This window comes from Eublepharis macularius, chromosome 3, assembly GCF_028583425.1.
Source record: "Eublepharis macularius isolate TG4126 chromosome 3, MPM_Emac_v1.0, whole genome shotgun sequence".
Taxonomy (NCBI): Eukaryota; Metazoa; Chordata; class Lepidosauria; order Squamata; family Eublepharidae; genus Eublepharis; species Eublepharis macularius.
Window position 1 is genome coordinate 69,181,912 of NC_072792.1, and position 24,144 is coordinate 69,206,055.

Below are 24,144 nucleotides of genomic sequence, written 5' to 3' on the forward strand. Positions count from 1 at the left end.
CCCTCTTTATAAATCAGTGTTATATGTGCCTTCTGCCACGTTGGGGATAGAATCTTATCTTTACTTATTTTATTCATCACCTTTTGGAGCAACAACATCAGTTCTTCAAAACATTTGTAATACATGTTAGCCCATCTGGGCCTGGAGCTTTATCTTTTTTCAATTTCTTTATAGCTTGCGAAATCTCTTGCACTGTAATGTTGTGATTCAACACCTCCCTGTCTTCTAACTTAAACTTTGAAATTAACGTGTCTTTAATGTAATCTTCCAGTCCTTGTTCTATAGAGGTTTCTTTCTTATACAATTTAGAAAAAAGGAAATACATTGTTGATGTATTTCTTTTTCTATATATGTTATTCCATCAGACTTTTTAACTGCTGTAATCCTCCTTTTTTCAGATTCTTTTCTTAATCAATAAGCCAGAGAACAACTTGGTTTGTTTGCATGTTCAAAATATTTCTCCTTCATAAAACTTAGTTTCTTCTGCATTTCTTCAACTTGCAACAAGTTCAATTGATTTCTTAATTGCTTAATTTTGATTAATATTGACTTCTTAAGAGATTTCTTATGTTGTCCTTCTGAATGTTGAATTTTGGTTATAATTTCATTCATCAGTTCTGCTTTCTCCTTCTTTTTCTTTGAGGTCAAAGCTATCAGATTCCCTACCATGAAAGCTTTACTTGCTTCCCAAACTGTGGTGATGGAGAATCATTGGTTCAGTGCCTCTGAATGTGGATGTTCCCTTTCCTCACCATGGCTAGTAGCCACTGATAGACCTATCCTCCATGACTTTGTCTAGTCCTCTTATAAAGCTGTCGATGTCTGTGGCCATCACTATATCTTCTAGCAGTGAATTCTACATCTTAATCATTTGTTGTGTAGATGAGGATTTCCTTTTGTGTGGCTTGAATCTACTGACCATCAGCTTCATTGGATGACCTCGAGTTCTAGTATTCTGGGAGAAAAAGTTCTCTCTGTCCACCTGCTCTACTACATGCATAATTTTATAAACCTCTGTCATGTCTCCCCTTAGCAATCTCCTCTAAACTGAAAAGTCCCATGTTCTTCTGCCTTTTGTCTTGAGAAAGGCAGTCCAACCCCCTAACCATCTTGGTCACCCTCTTCTGTACTTTTTCGAGCTCTAGAGTGTCATTTTTGAGATATAGTAGCCAGAACTGCACACAGTATTCCATGTGAGGGTCCACAATAGATCTATAGAGGGGCATTATAATATTGGCCATTTTATTTTCAGTACATTTCTTAATAATCCCTAGCATAGTTTGCCTTTTTCCTTGCGGCAGCTCACTGAGTTGACATTTCCATTGAGCTATTCACTATGACCCAGAGGTCTCTTTCCCTCTCAGTCTGCTAGTTCAGACTACATGTCATCACTCATTCCAAAAGAAAAGAAAAACATTTCACAGGATTTTTCAGTGTTCTCCAAAAGTTTCCAGTTTTTCCATCAGAAAATTTGGGTAACAAATCCTTGGGGGGACAAGCCCATTTTTTCCTGAATGTTCTGGCCCCACCCCCATCTTTCAGTTTTTTCCTGGATAAAGTCAGTTCAAACATCGTGATGTGACATCCCCCTATGGGTCAGTAATGACTTGGTGCTTGCACAGGGGACTACCTTTACCTTTTACCTACTGGTCTTCACAGGAAGCAGCTAGAAATTTTGTTTGGTTAAAGACTTTGCATCTTGACTAGAATCTGCAGCGCAATTGTTTTAATACCATGCTTTTAGTGAGTTGCCTTGTATAAACTCCTCTGGATCTTGCATAAATGTTTACTTTATAGCCCTTTGAAGGAAGACAGTGAATTTTTCAAAAGCCAAGAAGCAACTTGCTGTACAAAGGCAATTGTGCCTTTGTAGAAGATAATGAAAGTACTTCTTGTTCTGCTCTTGAGAACATATTTTATTCCAGTTTACATTGAGTGAAAGAATAAATTTAGATAATAATCCTTCACTTGTTCGTGGTGGTGGTTGCTTTTTCTTCCTTTTAATTCTTCCATATATCCTACTTGATACTGATACCAGTTCAATTTTTTTCCCGGTTATGAAAAATAGTTTTCTTTGAGTTTGGACAAAATAATTAAAATGTGTAAACAACACACTTTACATGTAATAGAATCTAGTGTGGAAACACGTATATTGAGAGAATGTGAGGATAAGGGGAAACCAGTTCTGGAGTGGAATGTTCTCTGTATGTCACAACCCCTTGAGAAGGATTGCTATCTGCTACAGCAATTTCTCTGTAAAGTGTAAGAAAACTGGTGTTAATATTTATCCCATAGTACACATCTTCATGGTTTCAAGATTTAAGACATTTGTTCAAAATTTAAAGCATTAATCATTTTAATATCTTCATATCTCTTTTTTCAGATTACAGAATTATGTGGTGCTAAACGTGTTGGATATTTTGGTCATGCTCAGTTTTATGTTGCTTTGAAGCTCATTGCAGCTGCCCAGTCTGGTATCCCTGTACGATTAGAGAACATTCAGAATGGTAGGTACCTTGCAAGGCTTAACTGGTTACTAATTTCTGATTTTATGTTTTATCCAGACTGGTTGTATGGCTACGTCCTACTGAAGATAATAATTTTATAACGTAAAACTGTTGTAAGGGTAATTCAAATGCCTTTGCAGGCCATCTTGCCTAATATATGGGGAATGATGCTTCATCTGTAAAGCTATGTCACTATACAGAAGTAATGCTTAACCATGGTTTATCTTCATAGTTAAATAATCCATCTGAATAATTAAAATAGTGGTTCTCATACTATGAGTTGTGTTCAAAAATGTGTCACAATTCTTTCACAGATGGGTCACAAGAGAAGGAACATGTTGGCTGGGTGCAGAGACTTTGGGCTGTGGGAAAAGGGAGAACAGAGCTGCCATGTTCCTTCTTTTTACTCATGAAGTCATTCATTCCATTAGAGAGGAATACTGAGATTTAGCTTGCTGCAAGGTGAGCAATCCATATACAGTTTGTCAGGTCCTGGCAAAAAAGGAAGCAATGGCTGTAGCCTGTTCTGCTCTTCCCTCCTGGAAATGACATTGGCAGCAGTAGGATACAAGCTGAGCAGGGGCTCCACAGCTCATTGCTGGCTGCAAGAACTGCAGCTATACTCAGTGACAAATTTAGGTTTGCCTCTGTATATTATGAAAAATGGCCCTGAAGTCTCCATGCAGCCTGTTGTTCAATATTACTATGTATTTATAAATACTAAAAAAGAAAACAAATAACGTGTTCAATATTAATTGGTGTGAAAGTATTATGTTTTTAGTAGGGAGGTGGGAATTAGTATGGAGTTGCATTGGAATGAGGCATCCAAATGACAGAAATTTATGAGGATCCCACTTTCGAAAGTTTGAGAATCACTGACCTGAATCGTGGTTAAAGATTAGCTGCAAACATGTACATCTGTGCTTTGAAGGGAGTTTGCAAGCCATGGTTCACATTGTTCCTTATACACCAAGTAAATCATAGTTGAGGCAGTTTCCCCATCCCTGCAGCACCTTTGCTAGGAAGGTAACATAGAAGTTTCACTGATGTCTTTCTGAATGTGCTCTCTGAGGCCATGGTTAACTTGCTAAGCTAAACCTAAAAACTGTACATTCGGGTTTGTAAACCATTAGGACTAATCATGGGAAAGCAATATAGACGCCCAGGCCATTGTCAAAGTAACTGCTCAGCTTTGTGTGATCATTATAAACTTGTTTCTGTCATCTTCATATTTTCTTTCATGATCTTGGTATTTACAATCAGTTAGATTGTATTTATGTGTGCATGATTACTTTCTGTGAAACCCATCCTATTAAAATAATACAGAAAGTCAAAACTGGGCTTTGTATTAATCAATTAAAAGAATGTAAATAGATTTTTTTTCATGTATTGAGCTAAAAAAAACAACTTATGAAAAAGAATTCATCAGTGCAAAGCTAAAGCACATCCAAGTAACCTACAGGGTAGATCCAAACTCCTGTGAAGGAAGATAGCTCATGGAAGCACCCTTTCCTCCCTCTAAAGCTTTTGCAGGTGTGGGAGACTCATCTGAGCAACATTCCATATGGCAGGAGCGAGGGCTGCAGTAAGGAGGGGAAATGAGGCAAAGGCACTATCCCTAGATGTTGCATGAGTGGAGCTGAACTTGTATCAGATAAAAGCTCAAAAGAAGGGTGTTAGGCTGTACTGACAGTGCATGTTCTGCAGGCTGCTTCCTGTTCATTGTCCAATGATAGATACGCAGGTTAAAAGTTAAAATAGGCTTTGGGGTTATCTTACTTGTCACCTAATTAGAGGAGCAAATTTCCTTCAAAGCATACAAGATCAATTTAGGGGTAATGTTTCATTTGTGTGACCAGCAAATACAAAAGAGTACTTTCAAGAGTAAAAAAAAAAATTGTGGTGAGGAAAAAAGAGGGCAAAGTGGAAGTGTGGAAGCAACAGCTACAGGAAGCAGTTGCAGATTGTTGTGCAACAGACCACAGTGATCTGCAGAAACCTGAGCAGCTGCTATTGCAGTAAGCAAGAACAGCTTTTAAGAGAACACGAAGATGTGCCTACACTAACAGCATAATCCTAGGCAAAATTACTCGTCTAAGCCAGTTGAAATCAGTAATCTTAGACTAGAGTAACTCTGTTTAGGATTAAACTGTGAGACTGGCAACCAGCTAAGCCTATGTCCTTGGAAGGTTGAACTTCAGAGAATTGTGAACAGTAGAGATGGGCACAAACTGGGAAAAATCCAAACCATGTGGTTCATGGTTCGTCACATTTCATGAACCATGATCTTTCACAGATTTGCCCCGGTTCACGAACTGGTTTGTTTGGTTTGTGAAAACAGCACTTTCAGGGCAGCAGATGGTCTGCAGAATAGGGGTTTGTTCGTCCGGTTTCCCCCTTTTAAATGCCTGCCACTTTTCAGCTGATGGGATCCTCCATCAGCTGAAAAAAGCTGCGGGCTTGAAAGCAGCAATACTTTTATTGCATGGCCTCCTACTATCAACTGAGGTCCTTTTCACACTGAGACTTTAAAGCATTTTAATATCAGTTCTGCTTCCCATGTTTGCAGGTGTTTGCTTATTCCCTGCTGGCTTTAAAAGCCAGGAAAGGGTTAAATGGCTGGTTTTTCTCTTCCTCCTTTGGCATATGCACACATTTTTTTTCAAAAGCAAGAAAGGGTTGTAACGTTGTAACATTGTAATTTTACTGCACATTCCTCCTGGCTTTAAAAGCCAGGGAAGGATTAAATGGCTCCTTTTCCCTCCCTCCCAGGCATGTTTCAGGCTTTGAAAAAGAGAGAAAAAAACAAGCACAGCCCTTTGAAAACAAAGTATCTGGGAAGCTGGGAGGGGATGAAGCAACAGCTTCCCTGCCACTTTGTTTCCAAAGGACTGTGCAAAACGCTAAAACTTTCTCTTTTTCAAAGCCTGAAACATGCCTGGGAGGGAGGGGAAAGGAGCCATTTAATCCTTTCCTGGGTTTTAAAACCAGGAGGAATGTGCAGTAATATTGCAATGTTACAATGTTAAAGCCATCAGGGAATAAGCAAACTCCTGCAAACATGGGAAGCAAAACAAATAATTTCCAGTGTGATAAGGACCTCGGCTGATGGGAGGGGATGCCCCTCCTCTCAGCTGAAAAAAGCGGCAGGCCCTTTGAAAGCAGCAACACTTTTCCTTGTAGGCAAGGGGGATGCCCCTCAGCTGAAAAAAGCAGCAGGCCCTTTGAAAGCAGCAACACTTTTGTAGACAAGAAAAGTGTTGCTGCTTTCAGACGCCTCTTTTCAGCTGAAAAACGACTGGGTGAACACCTCTACTGCAGAAAGCCCATCTCCGGTTGCCTAGGAAATTGATTGATGGTGCCAGGCTGTCTGCATGATGAAACAAAAAACTAACCAGCCTAAAGTTCATTGTGGTTCGTGACGAACTTTGGTTTGTATTTCAGTTTGTGCCCATCTCTAGTGAACAGTGAATTGTTGAAAATTTACCTGTGAATTAAGCAGGTCTTTCCAATGTGATATTATGAAAGCTGGTGTGATGTAGTGGTTTAGAATGTCAAATTAAGATCTGGGAGGCCCAGGTTCGAATCCTCACAGTGTCCTAGAAGGTCATTAGATGACCTTGGGCCACTTACACACTCTCAGCCTAACCTACCTCAGAGGGTTGTTGTGCGATGAAATGGAGAATGATGTGAGCTGCTTTGGGTCCTCATTGGGGAAAAGGCCCCCAATAAAATAAATAAATAAATAAATAAATATTCTTTCAGCATAGTCTACCAAAGGGATCTGTGCCTCGGGATTCCAATTTGGGTTTTTTAACCTTAATAGGGCCCAATTTGGAAAGATTCGGAATTCTCGAATCTGCCACAAGCATCCCAAAGCAAAAGCTTTCCAAAGCAAGAAAAGTGCTGCTTGCTTTCAAACTTCCCACCCTGCCGCTTTTTTCCCTGATGGGAGAGGGAGGAGGCACCCATCGGATGAAGCAAGCAGCGAGGTGTTTGAAACTTAAAGCCACCCTTTTTGTGCCTCTTCCCTCATTCCCCTCCCATTGGGTGCACACCCCTAGTCTACTATATTGCTTTGGGTCCCAAACTAGGTTTGCCAGGTCTAACAACTGTCAGGAGATGGGGAAAGGTGGGAACTTCCATTTGGGAGGGGCAATCAGTGTCCCTGACTCAATGATATCATTTCCGGCACAACCCAGAAGTGACATCATTGTGCATGGGGAGGGGGGGTGTTGATGCTCTAGCATTAGCCAAAGAATTTGGAAGAATACTAGAGTGTGATGACATCAATTCTGGGTCATGTCAGAAGTAACATCATCATGCTGGGGACACTAATCCCCCACTCAATTTCACCCTGAAACTTCCTCTTGCCTCACACCTGAGTAGTGGTGGGCAATGAGAGCTGGGGGTAAGAGATCTCCTGCCCCTAGTGGGATGCTGGCAACCCAACCCCAGGTTTATTGAGTAAGAGATCCTGTTGACTGCATGAGTCAAGAGATGCATATATTTTCCAGCTGAAAATGGTACAGAATTTGTGGTGACTGGAGCAATGCTCAGTACTTCCACTTAATCAGCCTTTGTTGAAAACTTTTCATATTTAAGAATGGTACTAATTGCAGCTATTTTTGGAAACGCATCTGTGATGGACTCAGCTTCAAATGCTGAGATTGCCGGGCAGTAAAGGGGGGAGGATGATTTACATGTGTGTGTCCCCCGTGGCTAGCCTGAAATGGCAGTTGGTGATGGAATGTTGAGGTGACAGTTGGTGCTGCCAGAGGGAGGGGTTGACAGTTGGAGGAAACTCAAGAGTGAGGGGAGTTGCAGTCTGGCTTCTGACCAGAGAGGGTCAGCCAGAGAGTCCTCTGTGTGAAGAAACAAAGGGAAGGTGTACCCTTACAAAAGAAATAATAATGTTCATGAAGCATTTTTAGTCCTTGGACTAGAGTAGGACAGACAGCACTAACTTCTGGGCAGACACAAGAGATCTGGGAAGTGTAGTGGGCCAAAGAAGTGGATAGAAAGGAGTGTCCCCTTCGGCACAAGGAATGAGGTTATAGCTAGGGCATAACTATAACTCCTGCCCAGTATCTTAAATGGGTTTTGACTTTGAGTACCGTGGGGTCTGCAGAAGTGGAGTCATGCTGTGTGTGTGTTACAAGTAGAGCACCTAACTTGTGAAGGAGTGCCAGCCTCTGAAAGAACTCACTTTAACATATTTAAGTCTGATAACACCAACATGTTTCATACAAGCCAGCAACTAGAACCATAACAAGTGTTTTGGGCCTCACACCAGTGAAGTGTTCAGTCCGAAAACATCTAAGTTACTTCAGTTTTAAACACCTGCCTACATGCCTTTTTATTTTACCTACTTGTAAATAAATCTGTTTCATTTTGAATCTCCCTAAGCCTCATGTGCCAGTTCCTTTCTGTGGGAAGCACAAACTCCTGATCTTTCCCCTACTTAGACTTGGCTGAGTAACCATACCACTTATATGGTTCTTAAGGGTGGGACAAGAAAGAAGGTTGAAACTAAACCTCAACCATGCTACTAAAGGCTTCCCAGCCCAGTATTCAGCTTCATATTCTTGGTGAGGAGAAGTTTTACCTCGGAGTAGAGGAAGGTCAGCCCAAGCCTGAGTTAGACGAGGGTTTGCGACAGTATCCCTTTTCTGTAGAATAAATGAGCAATGTTTATACCCTGAGCTAGAGTAATCTAGATTTTTTATTCGTTTCTTGATGGTTAATAGTCACTCTTCCCAAGTCTCAGTATGTTGGATTTTCAAAAATAGAACAGAAGGTATACTAGGGTACAAGTTTAGACTTTGGATAAACATCAGCACCTCTAGACAGATCTTTGCAATATTTCTCCTTTTAATAAAAGACAGTGGGATGCATACACCCAGAAAAAATGCCCTGCATCTACCCAGTAATTTTTCATTGATTTCTCTGAAATGTGACACCTTGTATAACCCCCTATTTCATACTAAATTTTATAACATTGATAAGGAATAGGGTTTTTTTGTAGTTTTAACAGAGAATACCTCTGGCATCAACTGTACAGCTGCTCCTGTGGTTTTGTAATTTACAGGCTTTTTCTTATACTATATCTTTGTCTTTTGCAAATACCATGTTAGTTTATATAGTAAGCTTAGCTATGTTTTCTTCGTGTGTTCCTATTTCATAACATTTATATTACCTTTAAGTATAAATTATGTTTTTTTACGGGAAACTGGAAGCTGAGAATAAAATTTCTGCATGTTTGCATTAGGGGATAGTATATAGGAGTCTGTGCTTCCCAACTTTATTTCTGATATGTCATGTGTTCATATCAGTGAGAAAGTAGTTTTGATTTTTATTTTGCAGTGAAAGGTACTGCCTACAAAATATAATGAAGCACCCAAGTCCTGTTGTTTGTTCACACAGTCCTGTGCTAAATCAGGCTTTAGCCCCATTCCTCAGTACAAGGAGATGGATCCATACTGTGAGGCCACACCAAGAAAACTCAGTTATTAATGATTGCTACAGTACTACAGCGCAATTATATTCCAATATCCCTCAGTGTAGTCCTAGAGAAAGAGAAAGTGGCTGCCCAATTACCCTCTGCTGGGGCTATAGCCTTCTTTTACTTACATTTTTAAGGTTAATTTATATGCTGCTTTTATCTCCAGTGGGACCTCAAATCGGCTTACAATAACAAAATACAATGTTAACAAACACAAGAAGAGCTTTCAAATCTTGTCTGGCCGCAGATCTTCCTCGCTGCTCCAGTCCAAGACCCTCAGGCCAAAAGCCCTTTTGCTGGCACGACTGGCCTACTTTAGGCATACAAAGGTGACTGCAAGAAAGGGGAAAAGCACAGACTTCCCAACAAGGTCTGAAACAGTAGCTGGCTGGTGTCCCAAAATCCTTCCCCTCTTCCAGATTCATCCCCTTTGCCCTTACATAGACTGCCAAATAATGCCCTATGTATTTTTATGGCCATTGCAATTTTTATGGTGCAGTAATGAGGCAGCACCTGGCCCAGTTGTATCTATGACCTCTAATGCACTCAACAGAGATGGTGTCCCTACTTTTAGATCATGTTTACTTGTGTTAATTTGTTGCAAGGGGTGTTCTTTTTGGGGAGGGGAGCATTAACTCCCTCCTCCTGGAAGCTAGTGGAAGGATCATTGGGTGTCATTGGAATGTGTTCCGTATCATGGAGAACTCTGGCATGTGACTTCCAAACAAAATCTTCTCTCCCAGTAGGATCTTTTGGTGGCAAGAAGGCTTACCCATGGATTAAATACTTGTGAAGCAAACATCATGTACTGAGTATTAACTGAACAATGCACTCCCTTCATACTTTTCTAGTTAATAGGCTGTTTTGAATTACATATGTACTAACTAGGTGATGTGAAGATACCTTATCAGTTTCAAACCCCTGTGCACAAATTGGTGAATGGGGGCCAAGAGCACTTTTAAAAATATTTATTTTTATGCCACCTTTGCACCCAAAATAGGGTCCCCAATGTATGTGGGTGAATAGATAAGAATTCTGTTTCCTTTTAAGAAATAAAAATAATTCTAAATGTTACTTAAGTCTTAGTTTTTTAATGGTCACAGTTTAATTGTAATAATATTTTGGTTATTGAAGAATTACCCTTGCCTCGGTTTATGGCACTGAAAATTGATAATGAAATGCGGTACAGTCATCCTGCAGAAGCACATGGAGCTAAATTTCAGATCCCGCATGCAACAGCTGAAAGAAGATTGGATGAAGGAGACAAACAGGTAAAAAGCCTTTTTTGCAGTATTCATGTTTTGTTGTTATACTAAAATACTAGATTCTGGTCTTATAAATAAAAAGTGCACCCTCTGGTTTAGTTATCAGAAGCAGAAGTAGCAGTGACCAGTAAAATGGGGTGTTGACAATACAATTGCAGTCTCTCCCCACCTCCAATATGTCACACACAGCTGCCTGTTCGATTACTTTGATTTGTATGAAATTCATTTTTCATCCCTTTGGAAAAACATTAAGAAATCATTATTTGGCCTCCTAGCAAATCCATTACTGCTGCAAATTGTGATTAAAGTATTTTTCAGTGGTCTAGGTGTATTGTTGCCACAGCCTAAGCAGAGAGGTTAAATTGACAAGAGCTATCACATTAGAAGACTATTTCTGGTTTGGAACCGATAGTGCTAAGCAGCTGATAGGTAGCATTCTTCTGTATATGTGTATATGTGGAAAGCTGTTTGAAACAACACAGTGTTGGAGGCAGCTGTTGATCAGTTGTGTCTGTGAAGTGGCTTTCTGCGTGGTCTGGGTGATTTTTTAATTATAAAAAATCATGTATACAACAACACAAAACAAAATTTGCAAGCTATTTAGAAAAGTTGAAACTGTACATTCAATTTAGCTTTCCAAAATCCAATAAACAAGCCCAATCTTTCCACAAACCTTCTCTAAAAACTGATCTATTTCTTTGAATTTTATAAAAATATGTTAGTTTGGTCATTAGAGCAACATTCCAAACATCGTTTGACCATTCAGAGATCACTAGGGGAAATTTTTTCCCCATTTGTCTGTAATGACTAATTTGTCAGCAGTCAATAATCACTCATTCAAGATCCATATTCATCCCAATGTCTTTTAAACAGTTTTATCCCCACCAAAGCAAACTTTTCCTTTCCTGTATTATGTTGATATGGTTAAATCAGTCAAACCACCCTTCCCATTAACAGCTTGTCACACTGCTGTCAGTCAGGTTTTTTAAGTGACCACCTATGCAGTTTCTTGGACTATGAATTGAGTCCTCATGTAAAGATTAAGGAGTACATAAATTTTGCACACAGCTTGAAAACTCTGAAATCTCTTGAACTGTATCATTCACAAACATCAGAATTTAGATTTTTTGAATTTAATGTTTGGGCACTTTAGTTGGTTTCCTGCTGTGTTTTTGTCATGTCATATATCAAGTGCAATAAACACTTACCAAATACTGTGAAATAGTAAATAAATACTGTTGCATATCAGCTGTCAAATACAGTCAGATGCTGTTGTATCATTGTAAGCTAGCTATCAATTATTAGGTACGGAATCAGTAATAACTGTATGTCAAGCAATGGTATCAGATGTTGACTGTTCAATAGATATTCAATGTGAAGAGATTGAGCAGCTTTATGGGTAAAAAATTATTTGATACCTAATTTCTGATGCACTTTACATATAATCTCACTGGCTTGGATCCAAACTAGCATTTGGGGCGGGGGGGGGGGGACTGGGATTTACACTTAGGGAACATAAGTTATGCCCCCCCTCCTGCAGCAGCCTGAAGTGCTCCCCTGAAATCCTATTCTTGGGGATCTCCTGTCCTGCTCCAGAAACAGGATTTGGAGGGAGCATTCAGTGTCCTGCAGGAAGGGGATGTGAGAAAGTGGCACTCTGCAGGTGGAAATCCTTGTCCCCATAGAAACTCTCTCCTGGGCCCAAGCCTGTGATTCTAGATCAGTCAGAATTCTGTAATCATTCCTTGCTCCTTTTTATTTTGAAGCAAGATGCAAAGTCTCCCACTCTGTCTCCCATTGATTCACCACCTGCTTCTCCATCAAGCTACCAGAGAATTCCCTTGACTTATGGGTATGGCATACTGAGGAGTGGGCTTGAACAGCAGCATGGAGGTAAAATGAGATTTAGTTGTAAGAGTGATTAAGGAATCTCCTATCTTAATTACATCCATTTAAAGAAACTAGCTCAACCTTCCTGCTTTCTCATTATTCAGTGTTGTCTTAGTTTAAATTAATACAAGAACCTGCTTACAAATTGATACACTTAGTAGCCTCTTTCATTATAGAATGTTGTTCATGTCTTTTCCCCTAGTTTTAAAAAATATTTATAATCATGGAAAACTGTTTATGACTTTGAGATTTACATTGTTTTTAATATACATTTTATTTGGTATTCCTGATGTCAGATAACTTAATTTTGTTTCTCAGTTTCCTTTTAATACTACAGAATCTCCAAGACTTTGTCCATATGTATTTATCTGTCTTTGGGGCGCCTTACCACTGTAATCCTATGTAACTTTTTATCCAAATAATTTGAGCCCCAACCCAGTTTATCATGAAATATTTGTTTTTCTTCGGAATGACTTGGACTATCTGTTCTCTCAGTTGTAAGGCACCACAAACAAGTTTCTGGAGAGGGAGCTGAGAAATCAATTAATAAACAAAGTGAAAGTCTAACCATGTGTGCAGCTCGCTTTCTGTTTTGGATCCCAGCCACGGATTTTAAGCATTTCTGGATAAATAAAATTCTAGAATCAGAACACTTTTAGCTTAAGATAAAAAGTTAATGTTCTTATAAATTCATTTCCATTCCAAAAAAAAAAAAAGGCTGGACATTGTATGTTAAGAATCTTTATTCCACTTTGGTTTGCCAACTCCACTTTGGGAAGTTCCTGGAGATCTGGGAGTGGGAGGGTGGGATTTGGGGAAGAGAGTATCTTCAGCAGGGTATAGTCCAGGGATAGAGTCCATCTTCCAAAGCAGCCGTTTTCTCCAGGGGAACTGATCTCTGTAGTCTGGAGATCAATTGTAATTCTGGGTGAATTTCAGGCCCCACTGGAAGAGTCGCAACCCTGTCCTAGTTGTCTTAATTGTGAATAGATATTTTTAAAGCATATGACTTGTAATATTTTGATTGCGTATACTTAAAATACTGAATTATAGTAACAATAAATAACAGTATAAATGAATGCTTGCAAGCTGTGAGATGAACCCTCTGACTCTGCTTATGATGGAACTCTCCTCTGGTGTATAAAAGCTTCCTCTGAAAGAAGTAGCTAGCCACCAATAGAAGAATGATGTTGTTGGATCCAGTCCCATATCATTTTGTAGTATACCGTTTGACAACAATTCTGGAAAAGAGGGAGGGGATAGTAAAGCATATGCTTTGCATTTTCCATTCATGGCGTCTCCAGTTTGACTTAAGGGAAGTGCTGCCAGTCAGAATAGATAATGCTAAAACTCTAATTCTGTTATTTATTTAAAATACAACTATCCCACCTCTATCCCAATTGGCTAAAAATACATAGACAACAAAATTTAAAATGTATGAACCAGACTTAAAAGCAAGCTAAAAATACAGTTGATGATTAATTTTTAAATGCCCTTTTAAAATATTTTAGTCTTGCTGCAGTGAAAAGAACTTTCTAAAGTAAAGGCTTTCCTCACATTGTCAAAGGCCATTCTACATACAGTTCTGGTGCTGCCACAGCAAAATCCCTAGCCTGGGCAGCTGGTAAAAGGCAACATTGAACGTTTAAGAAAATATTTATCCTGCCATGCCTAATAGTAATGCCATCATATAAGAATGTATTACCAAATACAAGGTTAAAAGGATAGAAATATATGGTAATAATGGAAATGTGTGGCCTGTTACCTACCACCAGGGATGGCATGGTCAATACAGTAGGGTACCAGTGAAGCACTCTATATATTGGATAAGACCACCAAGTATTATCTACTCTCACTGTATATGACTCTCTTAAGTTCTTGGGCAGAAATAATACCCAGTACTTGTTATCTGTGGTCCTCCACTAGAACTGGATTAATCTGCAGCTGAGGCATGCACTGTATGTTCAGCTGAGGAGAGCTATGGCTTCTGTACAATAAATACCCTGAGCTGCTGTTCATACACGTATCACAGCAGTATATGTCATGCTGTGAGCTGATTTCAGCTATTTTGCAGATGGTGCTCAGCAAAAAACAAAAACTGGCAAAGCTAAACTTGTGTACTGATGTTTCATTCTTTTGCTACATTGAGTTGGTGTCCACTGTTTGACAGATGATTCCTATCTGTTTTTATCTGGCAAATACCGGATTTAGCTATGTAAAATCATACCCTTCTGTTGTCTCCGATGGGTTAATTCATCCTCATTAAAGCTGTTCTTGAGGTTGGCATTTCTTCTAGAATAGGATTTGCTTCTTTTTCTGTATTAGGATACATGGAGACAAGTGAGGCTTTAGATATTATTTATTTTAAGGCATTTATACCTCCTCTAAGTGTAGCTCGGAAATGGAGCTGTTTCATGTTACACTTTTATTATAACTTTTAATTTCAAAAATGAACCTAGGGTCGCTAACACTGGCTTGGGAAATTCCCAGAAATTCATGGGCAGTGTCTAGGGAGGGTGAAGTTAGAAGAGATGAGGGAGATCAGCAGGTATGTGATGCCATAAGGCCCACCTTCCAAAGCTGCCATTTCCTTCAAACAAACTGATTGCTTCAGTCTGAAGATCAGAAGTAATTTCAGAAGAACTGCAGGTCCCACCTGGAGGCTGGCAACCATAGACTCTGAGGTGATTCAACTTGTGCTGATATTCTCACTTTGTAGATCCAGTTCAGACTGTAACATACCAAGAATTGGGTTTTAATTGGTAAAGTAAAGGAATTGTAATAATACAGTGACTTTGTTGATAGAAAAGGTGCAATTTGGCTTCGCTGGTTTTGGTATGTGAATGAAAATAGGCCTGTTTTTAAAGTCTACTTCAATCTTGTGCAATCTTGGCAAATATTCTGACTTACCTTTCCTTCCTCTTATATAGGGCCATATGAAGTTCGACATTCGACACACCAACAAGAAGGACCAACATCAGGGAATTATGGGTCCAAATCAGTACCAGCACATTCTTCTCTGACACGGGTAATACTTTCCATGAGGATGTAAAACTATTTAAATGGAAAACTCCTGTGCTGGCTAAAATAATTATTGATGTAGAATATGTAATGCCTGACACAATTTTGAATGAAGCTATGAAGAGTATGAGTATCCAACGGCTAGAACAGTAGCAAAAAGGGATGTAAAATTTATTTCTTGCAGGTGTTCTATATTTTTCCCAAGGAAAAAAATAATTCCAGGTATATAATACATTCAAATCCAGTAACACCTTAAAGACCAACAAGATTTACAGGGTATAAGCTTCCAAAAGTCAAGTTCCCTTCCTCGGCTACCCAGAAATCTTGTTGGTCTTTAAGGTGCTACTGGTCTTGAATGAAGCTCTTCTTTTGCGGACTAACACACCTACCAACCTGAATCTATAATGCATTCAGGAGAGATAAGAATCTAAAAAATGTGTGAAAGTTGGCTAGAGGACATACAGCTATTTCGCTGCTCTAACTTGTGTGCATTTTGAATGGATCAGAAATTAACAGTTGATAATTTATTTCCTACTAATGAAATAAAATATGGACTGTTGTAGGTGGGCAGTTCTACAGTGGAAAAGCAAGGTTCAGCACCAGTTGCCCCTTAGAGACCAACTTTTATTTTATTCTATTTATTTGCCACTCTCCCCACAGAGTGTATCCTATTTAGTTCAACTAGCTTTTGACTCTTGAAGCACGTACCCTTGAAATCTAGTTGGTCTCTAAAGATGCTACTGGACTCGAATCATGCTATTATGTATCGTAAGTTTCAACAAGTCACTGTATTTATTGTGCGTGTATATTTAATAGGAGAATTTAATAGCAAACTATTTGGGGGGGGGGGGTGTCTTCCTTCCCTAGGTGGTACTCACCTTGAAAATGAATGCTGCAAACCTTGATGGCCTAACTTTTTACCATCTCTTGTTTGTGTGTGTGAGAGAGAGTTTAACTGGGCGAACCATCTATTTCTGTTATACTTCGGATGAATATTATTTTAGGGCTCATTCTGACCCTTATTTCTGAGGTGGTAATCTACCCATTTTTGAAGTCTTTTTCAGTAGAAAGAGAACCACAGGACAACAGTAGTAGTAATTACTCAGATGACCCCTGGAGGATAACTGAGGAACAACGCGAGTATTACATCAACCAGTTCAAGTTCCTGCAACCTGACTTGAACTCTTTCATTTCAGGTAATATTCTTTGTATGCACACCAAGGCACTCTGAACTGAAAGTCTTAGAAATGAATAAAATTCACACAAAGTACCAGCTTAATAGGATTTTCTTGAGGGTTTGTGTGTATTATACTGAGAAGACTAACTTCCTTGTTTAAAAAAATTCCAAATATTATGTGGGTTATTTTCTGTGTTTAAAATTAGTGCTCTAAAATATATAACAGTAGGTTGGATCCTTTGTTCCCCACTTACAGTGAAATTTCTGCTTGTGCAAGTGACAATTTTCACCAATTTTTAACTTCCTCCTATGATTCTTGAAAGCTTCTTGGTCTCTTAGGTGCCACAGGTCTCAAATTCTGCTGTTCTGCTACAGACCTGCATGGCTGCTTACCTGAAACCAGATTGTTTCTGAGACTTCATTGAGGCCTACTAGGCTGCCATGGTAATGGGAAAGATCCATGCTATGGAACTCCTTTTGTGAGCCTTAGGATATAGTCCAAGAAATATTGGGCAGACTCCAGCCAAATCCCATTTAGTTCAGTTTGAGAAATATAAAAATAGTCTTAATTGCCCTATTAATGACTATATTTTTTTAACAGTACAATCTTGTGCAGAATTAGTCTGGTCTAAACCCACTGATTTCACTGTAAATTGTTTAATGTTACTGGATCATGCCCATAAAATTCACATGTAGAATACATGTTACGTAAAATACAATAATTGTTTCATTGTATTTCCTTTCATTTGTCTTGAACCTATTGCCCATCAACTTCATTTGGTGCCACTAGGTTCTAGTATTACAGGAGAGGGAGGAAAAGCTCCCTCTATCCAGTTTCTCCACCCTGCGCATAACATTATGAACTATTATACTCTTCTCCTTAAATGCCTTCTTTTAGAAACTAAAAAAGTGCAATAATCTTCAGCCTTAATCATTTCAGTTGCCCTTTTCTTCACTTTTCCCTGCTCTGCAGTATTCTTTTTGAAATATGATGCTCAGAACTGCACATGATATTCCAAATGGAGCTGTCTCATAGCTCTATACAAGGGCATTACAGTATTGGCAGTTTCCCCCCACCCCTTTCATGATAATCCCCACTAGAGGATAATTCCCACCATTTCAGCTGTCCACTATAATCCTAAAATCTCTTTCATTCTCAGTCTCTGCCCATCACCATATATTTAAAGGTAGATTTTTTTTGTTCCATTGTGCATCACCTTACAATTACCAGCACTGAACATTTGTCACTTTTCCTATTCACCCAGTTTAGAGAGATCCTCCTGTAGCTCTTTACGATCTGCCTTGGTTTTCACAATCCTGAATAATTTGGCATCTTCAGCAAATTGGCTACTACACTGCTCAGCCCCAATTCCAAACCATTTGTGAACAAATTAAATAGCACCAGTCCCAGTACCAATCCTTGTGAGACCCTACTGGTCACTTCCCTCCTTTGCAAGAAAACTGTCCATTTATTCCAACTGTCTGCTTCCTATAATCCATTAGAGGACCCATCCTCTTGTCCCATGACTGTAGGAATGACACGACACAGGGTTGAAGATTCTGAGCATCAGTCTGCGAAGGCCAGTCTCTTCTAGCCAGGCAGTGGCTCTTTTATTTAAGCACAGCATGCATACACAAGGACTGATGACCAAGGACAAAATGTTTATCTGTGCTGACATCCAGTTAACCAGTTACTGACAGGACCAGCGAAACTGCACATAGCTGAGAGAAACTTTGCATTGTTAAGCATTTACGAGCAGAGGGGAGCAGAGCGCCCTTTGGTCAGGGTAGGTATGCCTATCCTGCTGACCTACAGACCCACACTCCACTCTTTTTCTTTTTATTTATTAGGAGCAGGAATCAATTTACAACAAGCAGTCCTGTTCAGTATCTGACTCTAGATTGGATCCAACATCAGATGCATGCAGTTTGTAATAACGCAGTTGTTTGGCTAAAGCTTTGGCCTGAGGGGCCATCAATGGATACACGTGAGGTTGTTTAGCAATCACCCTCGACCCCATAGTTACAAGAGTAGGGAGACACTGTAACAGGCAACAAATTAGAATTAAACATGCTAAAAATAGCACATCTGAGCTCTATAAGCTCAGCATTCAGGGCGGCAATTGCAATAGAAGTTGCGTTTATTGTCTTTGCCAGGCTGCAAGCTATTTTGCTAAGAGTTCGATGGTTCAAAATGGTGAGCGCTGGAACGCCGACCAGAGAGGCTGCAAGGGCCACGGCCTCTGCATCGCTTAGGAGATTCATTGTAGAGTCACAGCTGGAATCTAGCGGGGCAGCTTGGCGTCTTTGAGTGGGGATTAACAAACCTTCTTTGGTGGGGAGTACAACAGTAAGACGACTTAAGCAACAAACAGTATCAGACAAATTGGCAGGAATATAGTTGAAAGTTCGGGAGCCACAAGAGAAAAACCACCCAGGGGGCAAACTAATATAAGCAAAGGCAAAAGTTGCATTTTCAACAGTGGAACAATTAATAACGTTTGGTCCAGCTGACAAACAGTGAGGCTTTTTGGGGTTGGCTGAGCAATTCACAATGCGTGTGCATGTTGTCTGGTTAGCAACGCTATTAGAAGCTATAAAAGGAGTATACAATGAAGGTAATTGATAAGAAGTAATTCCCCAATCATACATTTGCTGGTACCCAATTTGTGTTCGGTCTATAAACATCTTAAGGTTAGTATCATTCAACAGATAGGACAAGGGGGTACATACTGGGATTAAACAAGAAGCTAAAAGCATGTCCATATCAGTGGATTCTTTCAGACAAAAGGAGGAAATGGTTGTTGTGGGTTTTCCGGGCTGTATTGCCGTGGTCTTGGCATTGTAGTTCCTGACGTTTCGCCAGAAGCTGTGGCTGGCATCTTCAGAGGTGTAGCACCAAAAGACAGAGATCTCTCACCAAAAGACTGAGAGATCTCTGTCTTTTGGTGCTACACCTCTGAAGATGCCAGCCACAGCTGCTGGCGAAACGTCAGGAACTACAATGCCAAGACCATGGCAAACCCACAACAACCATCGTTCTCCGGCCGTGAAAGCCTTCGACAATACAAAAGGAGCAAATGTTAATCTGCTTTGTGAGACGTTCCCAAAAATTATATTGCAGGCGGTCAGGCAAGGAATTTGTCTGGACAGGGGTCAGAAAACAAAACAGCACACACAGAATGAGAAGTGAATTGGCAGTCTAAGCTTGCTCGAGGCTGACCTTTTCCATCTTGGGCACCGGGTTGGTTGCCACTTGATGCCACGCCATGAGCAGGATGCACACACTTTGTAGGAACCCACAAAGGACCTGTAGGGGTAAGAAAAGAAGCAAACCTCGACCCCAGGTTATTAAAGGCATGATTCCTGGGGTTTGAGAGAAAGTTAATTGATTCAAAGTAAAAAGAACTTTATGGACTTGCTGTGTAACATTTGCTAAATTAGGGGTTCTATATTTACCCTGTTTCAATTGTTTTTGCAACAGGGTTTTGAAGGAACGATTAGCCCATTCAACAATAGCTTGACCAGTGGAGTTATAGGGAATGCCATGTGAAAGAAAAATATTCCATTGATTGCAAACATGTTGAAACGTAGAAGAACAGTAAAGGCAGCTAATTAGTTTGCAGACATAGTGTGAATCAGAGATAAGATTGAAGGGGTGATGGGCAAAGGTGTGAAATGCGAGGATAGCCGCAGCAAGCTCGGCTCGCTGGGGAGAAGCCTGGGTAGCAGAATATTTAGTAAGCCAGCGACCTTCGCTCTGATAAACAATGGGCTCAAAAGACTGGTAGGTAAAGAAAAATAAGGTCGCACCCAAGTAAGGTTGCCTAGGAGCTGCTGCAAAGCTACAAGTGTGAGGGGCTTTCCTGTTCAAGTTGGGCTGGTAGGTGTCGGTTGTACACCCCCACCCCCAGGAGCCTGACATTCTGCTTTAAAATGACCAGACTTGCCGCAGTTAAAACATTTCCCCCCAGGCTTCCCACCCTGACGGAGAGCGGCAGCCAGAAAAAAGTCTTGATGAGAGGAAGTTCCTATATCTTGGCAAGCTCTAATCATTTCTGCCAACTCCGGGTTTTTCCCCAGACCTGTGATAACCCTTCGGCATTCAGAGGTAACATTCTCTTTAGCTAATCTAATCAACAGTTCCTCTTGGGCTGCAGCATTATCTACTTGATGCTTAAGGGCCTCCTGAAGACGATTAACAAAGTCTGTGTAAGGCTCAGCAGCTTTTTGGTGAATGCTGGAAAAGGTTTGCGAGGGTTTGCCAGAGGATGGGACACGCTGAAAAGCGCGAAAGGCACAATTAGAAGAAACCTCCAGAGTGGCAGCAGGCAAAATTATCTGATGATTGGTGTCACTAAAATTTCCTCCCCCATAGAGTTGCTCAACAGTGTAAGCTCCGCCAGAATTGGCGCCTCTTAATACACACTGCTGGCGGAACTCACTTTCCCAAACCACATATTGTGCAGGAGTTAAAAGCATGCGAATTGTGGTTTTCCAGTCCTCTGGAACTAGGGTATGATTACGCATAACAGCCTCAAGTATGCCTTGCACATAACTGCTTTGCAATCTCATATCTCGAATAGCTTTCCTTAACTCAGTAAGAACAGGATAAGAGAGAAGCTTATACTCCACAATCCGGCGACCCTGAGCATCAACCTGGTCAGTAAGATGAACTGGGCAGATAGCAAGCATTTCAGTTAATTCTGCCACATCCTCGGATTTTGCCTGCCTGAGCTCACATTCCAGAACCTCCCTCACAAGCCGCCCTGGGACTCCTCCAGCAGAAGGTGGAGGATTAAAATCTTTACTGGGAGCCGCAGAAGGTTGTGGAGGGGAGGGGGAGCTGAGTGGTGCTGGAGGAAGCAACTGCACATCAGCATACTTTGGTGGATAGTCCGTAGACAATTGAGCAGTGGTGAGAGCGGGTGTAAACTTCTCCACTGCATGCCTGCATTGGTGCCAGGCATGCAACAATTCTACATGAGCTCGTGGCGGGGCATGGAGAATCCGGCCGATTTTCTCCCAGTCCTTGAGGCAGAGAGACCCCTCCTCAGGACACCAGGGGCACAACTTATTGATCTCCTGAAACAAGGAGTGAAGTTGACTAGAAGTCACGGTCCCGCCGGACTTCTGAACCAGGAACCAGAGTTCCTCTATATGCCTGCACTGGGCATGTGAAAATTGTCCTCCCATACTCACCAATGAAGGGGTCACTGAGACAGCGACGAAGGAGTGTACTCAAGGGGCCTATGCCAGGCGTTGGTGAGCGGAGTCCCTGTTTGGGCGCCACTTGTAGGAATGACACGACACAGGGTTGAAGATTCTGAGCATCAGTCTGCGAAGGCCAGTCTCTTCTAGCCAGGCAGTGGCTCTTTTATTTAAGCACAGCATGCATACACAAGGACTGATGACCAAGGACAAAATGTTTATCTGTGCTGACATCCAGTTAACCAGTTACTGACAGGACCAGCGAAACTGCACATAGCTAAGAGAAACTTTGCATTGTTAAGCATTTACGAACAGAGGGGAGCAGAGTGCCCTTTGGTCAGGGTAGGTATGCCTATCCTGCTGACCTACAGACCCACACATGACTGCTAAGCTTACTCAGGGGCTTTGGTGAGGTACCTTGTCAAAAGCCTTTTGGAAGTCCAAGAATATAAAATCTACCAGATCACCCTTGTCCACATGATTCTTAACCTGCTCAATGAATTGCAAAATTTGATGAAGCAAGACTTCCAGAAGTTATGCTTAATATTCCCTTAGCAATAGCAGTAAGAATCATGTCTTTAATAACAGTTTCTACTTGTGATAGATGCTAGGCTAACTGGCATATAAATCCCTGGATCCCCTCTGGGCTCTTTTTTAAAACGTGCTATTTTCCAGTCTTCTGGAATTGTAGATGTGAAAAATTCTTCTAATGTATGCAGAAACCTTGGCATGATTTATGGTAAAGGAAATATGTTCCTCATTTCAAATCTTCTGCCAGAATTTGCAGCACTCTGTAGATTTGAGCCCTAAACCGTTAAATGTCAACAGTGTAAATCAAAGCGTGGTGTGTGTGTTCAATTAAAACTGTTTTTTCTAATGATTCTTGCTTATCAAGGATGGCTCATAGGTTTTAATACTAAAAACTGTGAGCGGAAAGCAAATGCAGCTCTTTCAGCAGCCCTCTCCACTGAAAAGCTCTGATACTTCATGGGGAAACTTCATGGATGAAATGTCACAAGGCACTGCGGAGTTGCAGCAAAAAGGGAGAGCTGGGTGAAATTGTTCATCCTCTATTTTGCATGAATGGAAATCTTGCTAAGCTGTGCTTTCACCACCCACAGAAGAAGATGGGAATGATTTCACCTGATTCCCCCTTTTCACTGCACACTATTATGCTGTGTGGAATTTTGTACACAGTGTTCTTTCAAACCCCAGCATTAGCTTTTTGAAGATTTCAGGGCAAAGATTTCAGATCCGCTACTACCCTCCACTCACCGTTGTAATTATGGTTTGTAGGAATGAGACCATACAGTCCTAACCTCAAGGTAATCTGGCAGTGACTTCTTCATCTTTATTGTTACATTGCAGTGCAAAAAGTAATTTATATATTATGATCTAGAACAAAAGTAGATAAAAATAGTTCAGAGGATTTTACTGCTTAAAGGAGGATGTGGTTCAGAATTTTTTGTGCTGTGGTTCTATTGATTTTAAGAAACCATTCCAAGAAATTGTATTCAGGCATGCTATTGTATGTTTTGAATTCTCTGAGCAACAGAAGATTCTGAAGGGAAGAAATGAAAAATAACTTTTATGGAATTATGGTTCTTTGCTAGAATTTAAATTTAGGAGATTGCAAATTCAGAATGTTCAGCCTAAATTTCAACTTATTGATGAGAGTTCCTTTCACTGTTGCCAAGAATTTTTTCAGAAAATTAAATCATTGGTGAGAAATATTGTTAGTACATGATAACCAGTTTTTTTAATATAATTATCATGTTGAAAAGAAGTAACCAAGCTAGAAAGTGGAGTAGATCCTGTTGACAAAATACAGGAGGAGTTTTAATGGCTTAGGGCCATGTAGGAATCAAGTAAAAAGTAATTACTTGGTACAGGGTTCTGTAAAGGCCGTTGTCTCATATAAAGGACTAACATGTGGAGACCAAGACCAAGATAATTCATACTGTAGTATTCCCCATTACTATGTATGGATGTGAAAGCTGGACAACAAAGAAAGCTGACGGGAAGAAAATTGATTCATTCGAAAGGTGGTGTTAGAGAAGAGTTTTACAGATATCATGGACTGCCCAAAAATCAAATAAATGAGTTCTAGGTCAAATCAAATCTGAATTCTTCCTAGAAGTTAAAATGACTAAATTGAGGTTATCATATTTGGACATGTCATGAGAAAACAAGACACACTGGAAAAGACAATAGTGTTATAAAAAGTTGAAGGCAGTAGGAAAAGAGGAAGGTGACCTAATATGAGATGGCTTGACTCAGTAAAGGAAGCACATCCTCGAGTTTGCAAGATAGAATGTTTGGAAGATTTTTATTCATACGGTCACCGTAAGTTGGAAACAGCACATAACACACTCACAACACATGCTGTGGTTTCGTTTGATAACATTTCTTCACCGGGCATAATTAGCTTACATAGATATTAAGGCTGTCTTGAAAGCTTGGCTCATTGCAGGCTTATCACTTAACCCCATTAACACTATTTTTATTGCCTTAACTCCAATTAATATCCCAGACACAAAGCTCCGCCAAGGTAAGCCCTTCCCCTAG

General features: G+C 40.3%; 1 protein-coding gene across 3 annotated transcripts in view; it reads left to right on the forward strand.

The window, feature by feature from the left end:
- The window catches only part of REPS2 (RALBP1 associated Eps domain containing 2), a 142,231-nt gene that overhangs the window by 41,676 nt on the left and 76,411 nt on the right, over positions 1-24,144 (forward strand). For all 3 annotated transcript variants that reach the window (XM_054973727.1, XM_054973724.1, XM_054973726.1), the window contains exons 2-6: positions 2,384-2,507; positions 10,147-10,283; positions 12,044-12,170; positions 15,098-15,195; positions 16,243-16,384. In XM_054973727.1, coding sequence (XP_054829702.1) covers positions 10,167-10,283; positions 12,044-12,170; positions 15,098-15,195; positions 16,243-16,384 — 484 coding nt within the window. In that variant the 5' untranslated portion in view covers positions 2,384-2,507; positions 10,147-10,166. The remainder of the gene's footprint in view (positions 1-2,383; positions 2,508-10,146; positions 10,284-12,043; positions 12,171-15,097; positions 15,196-16,242; positions 16,385-24,144) is intronic.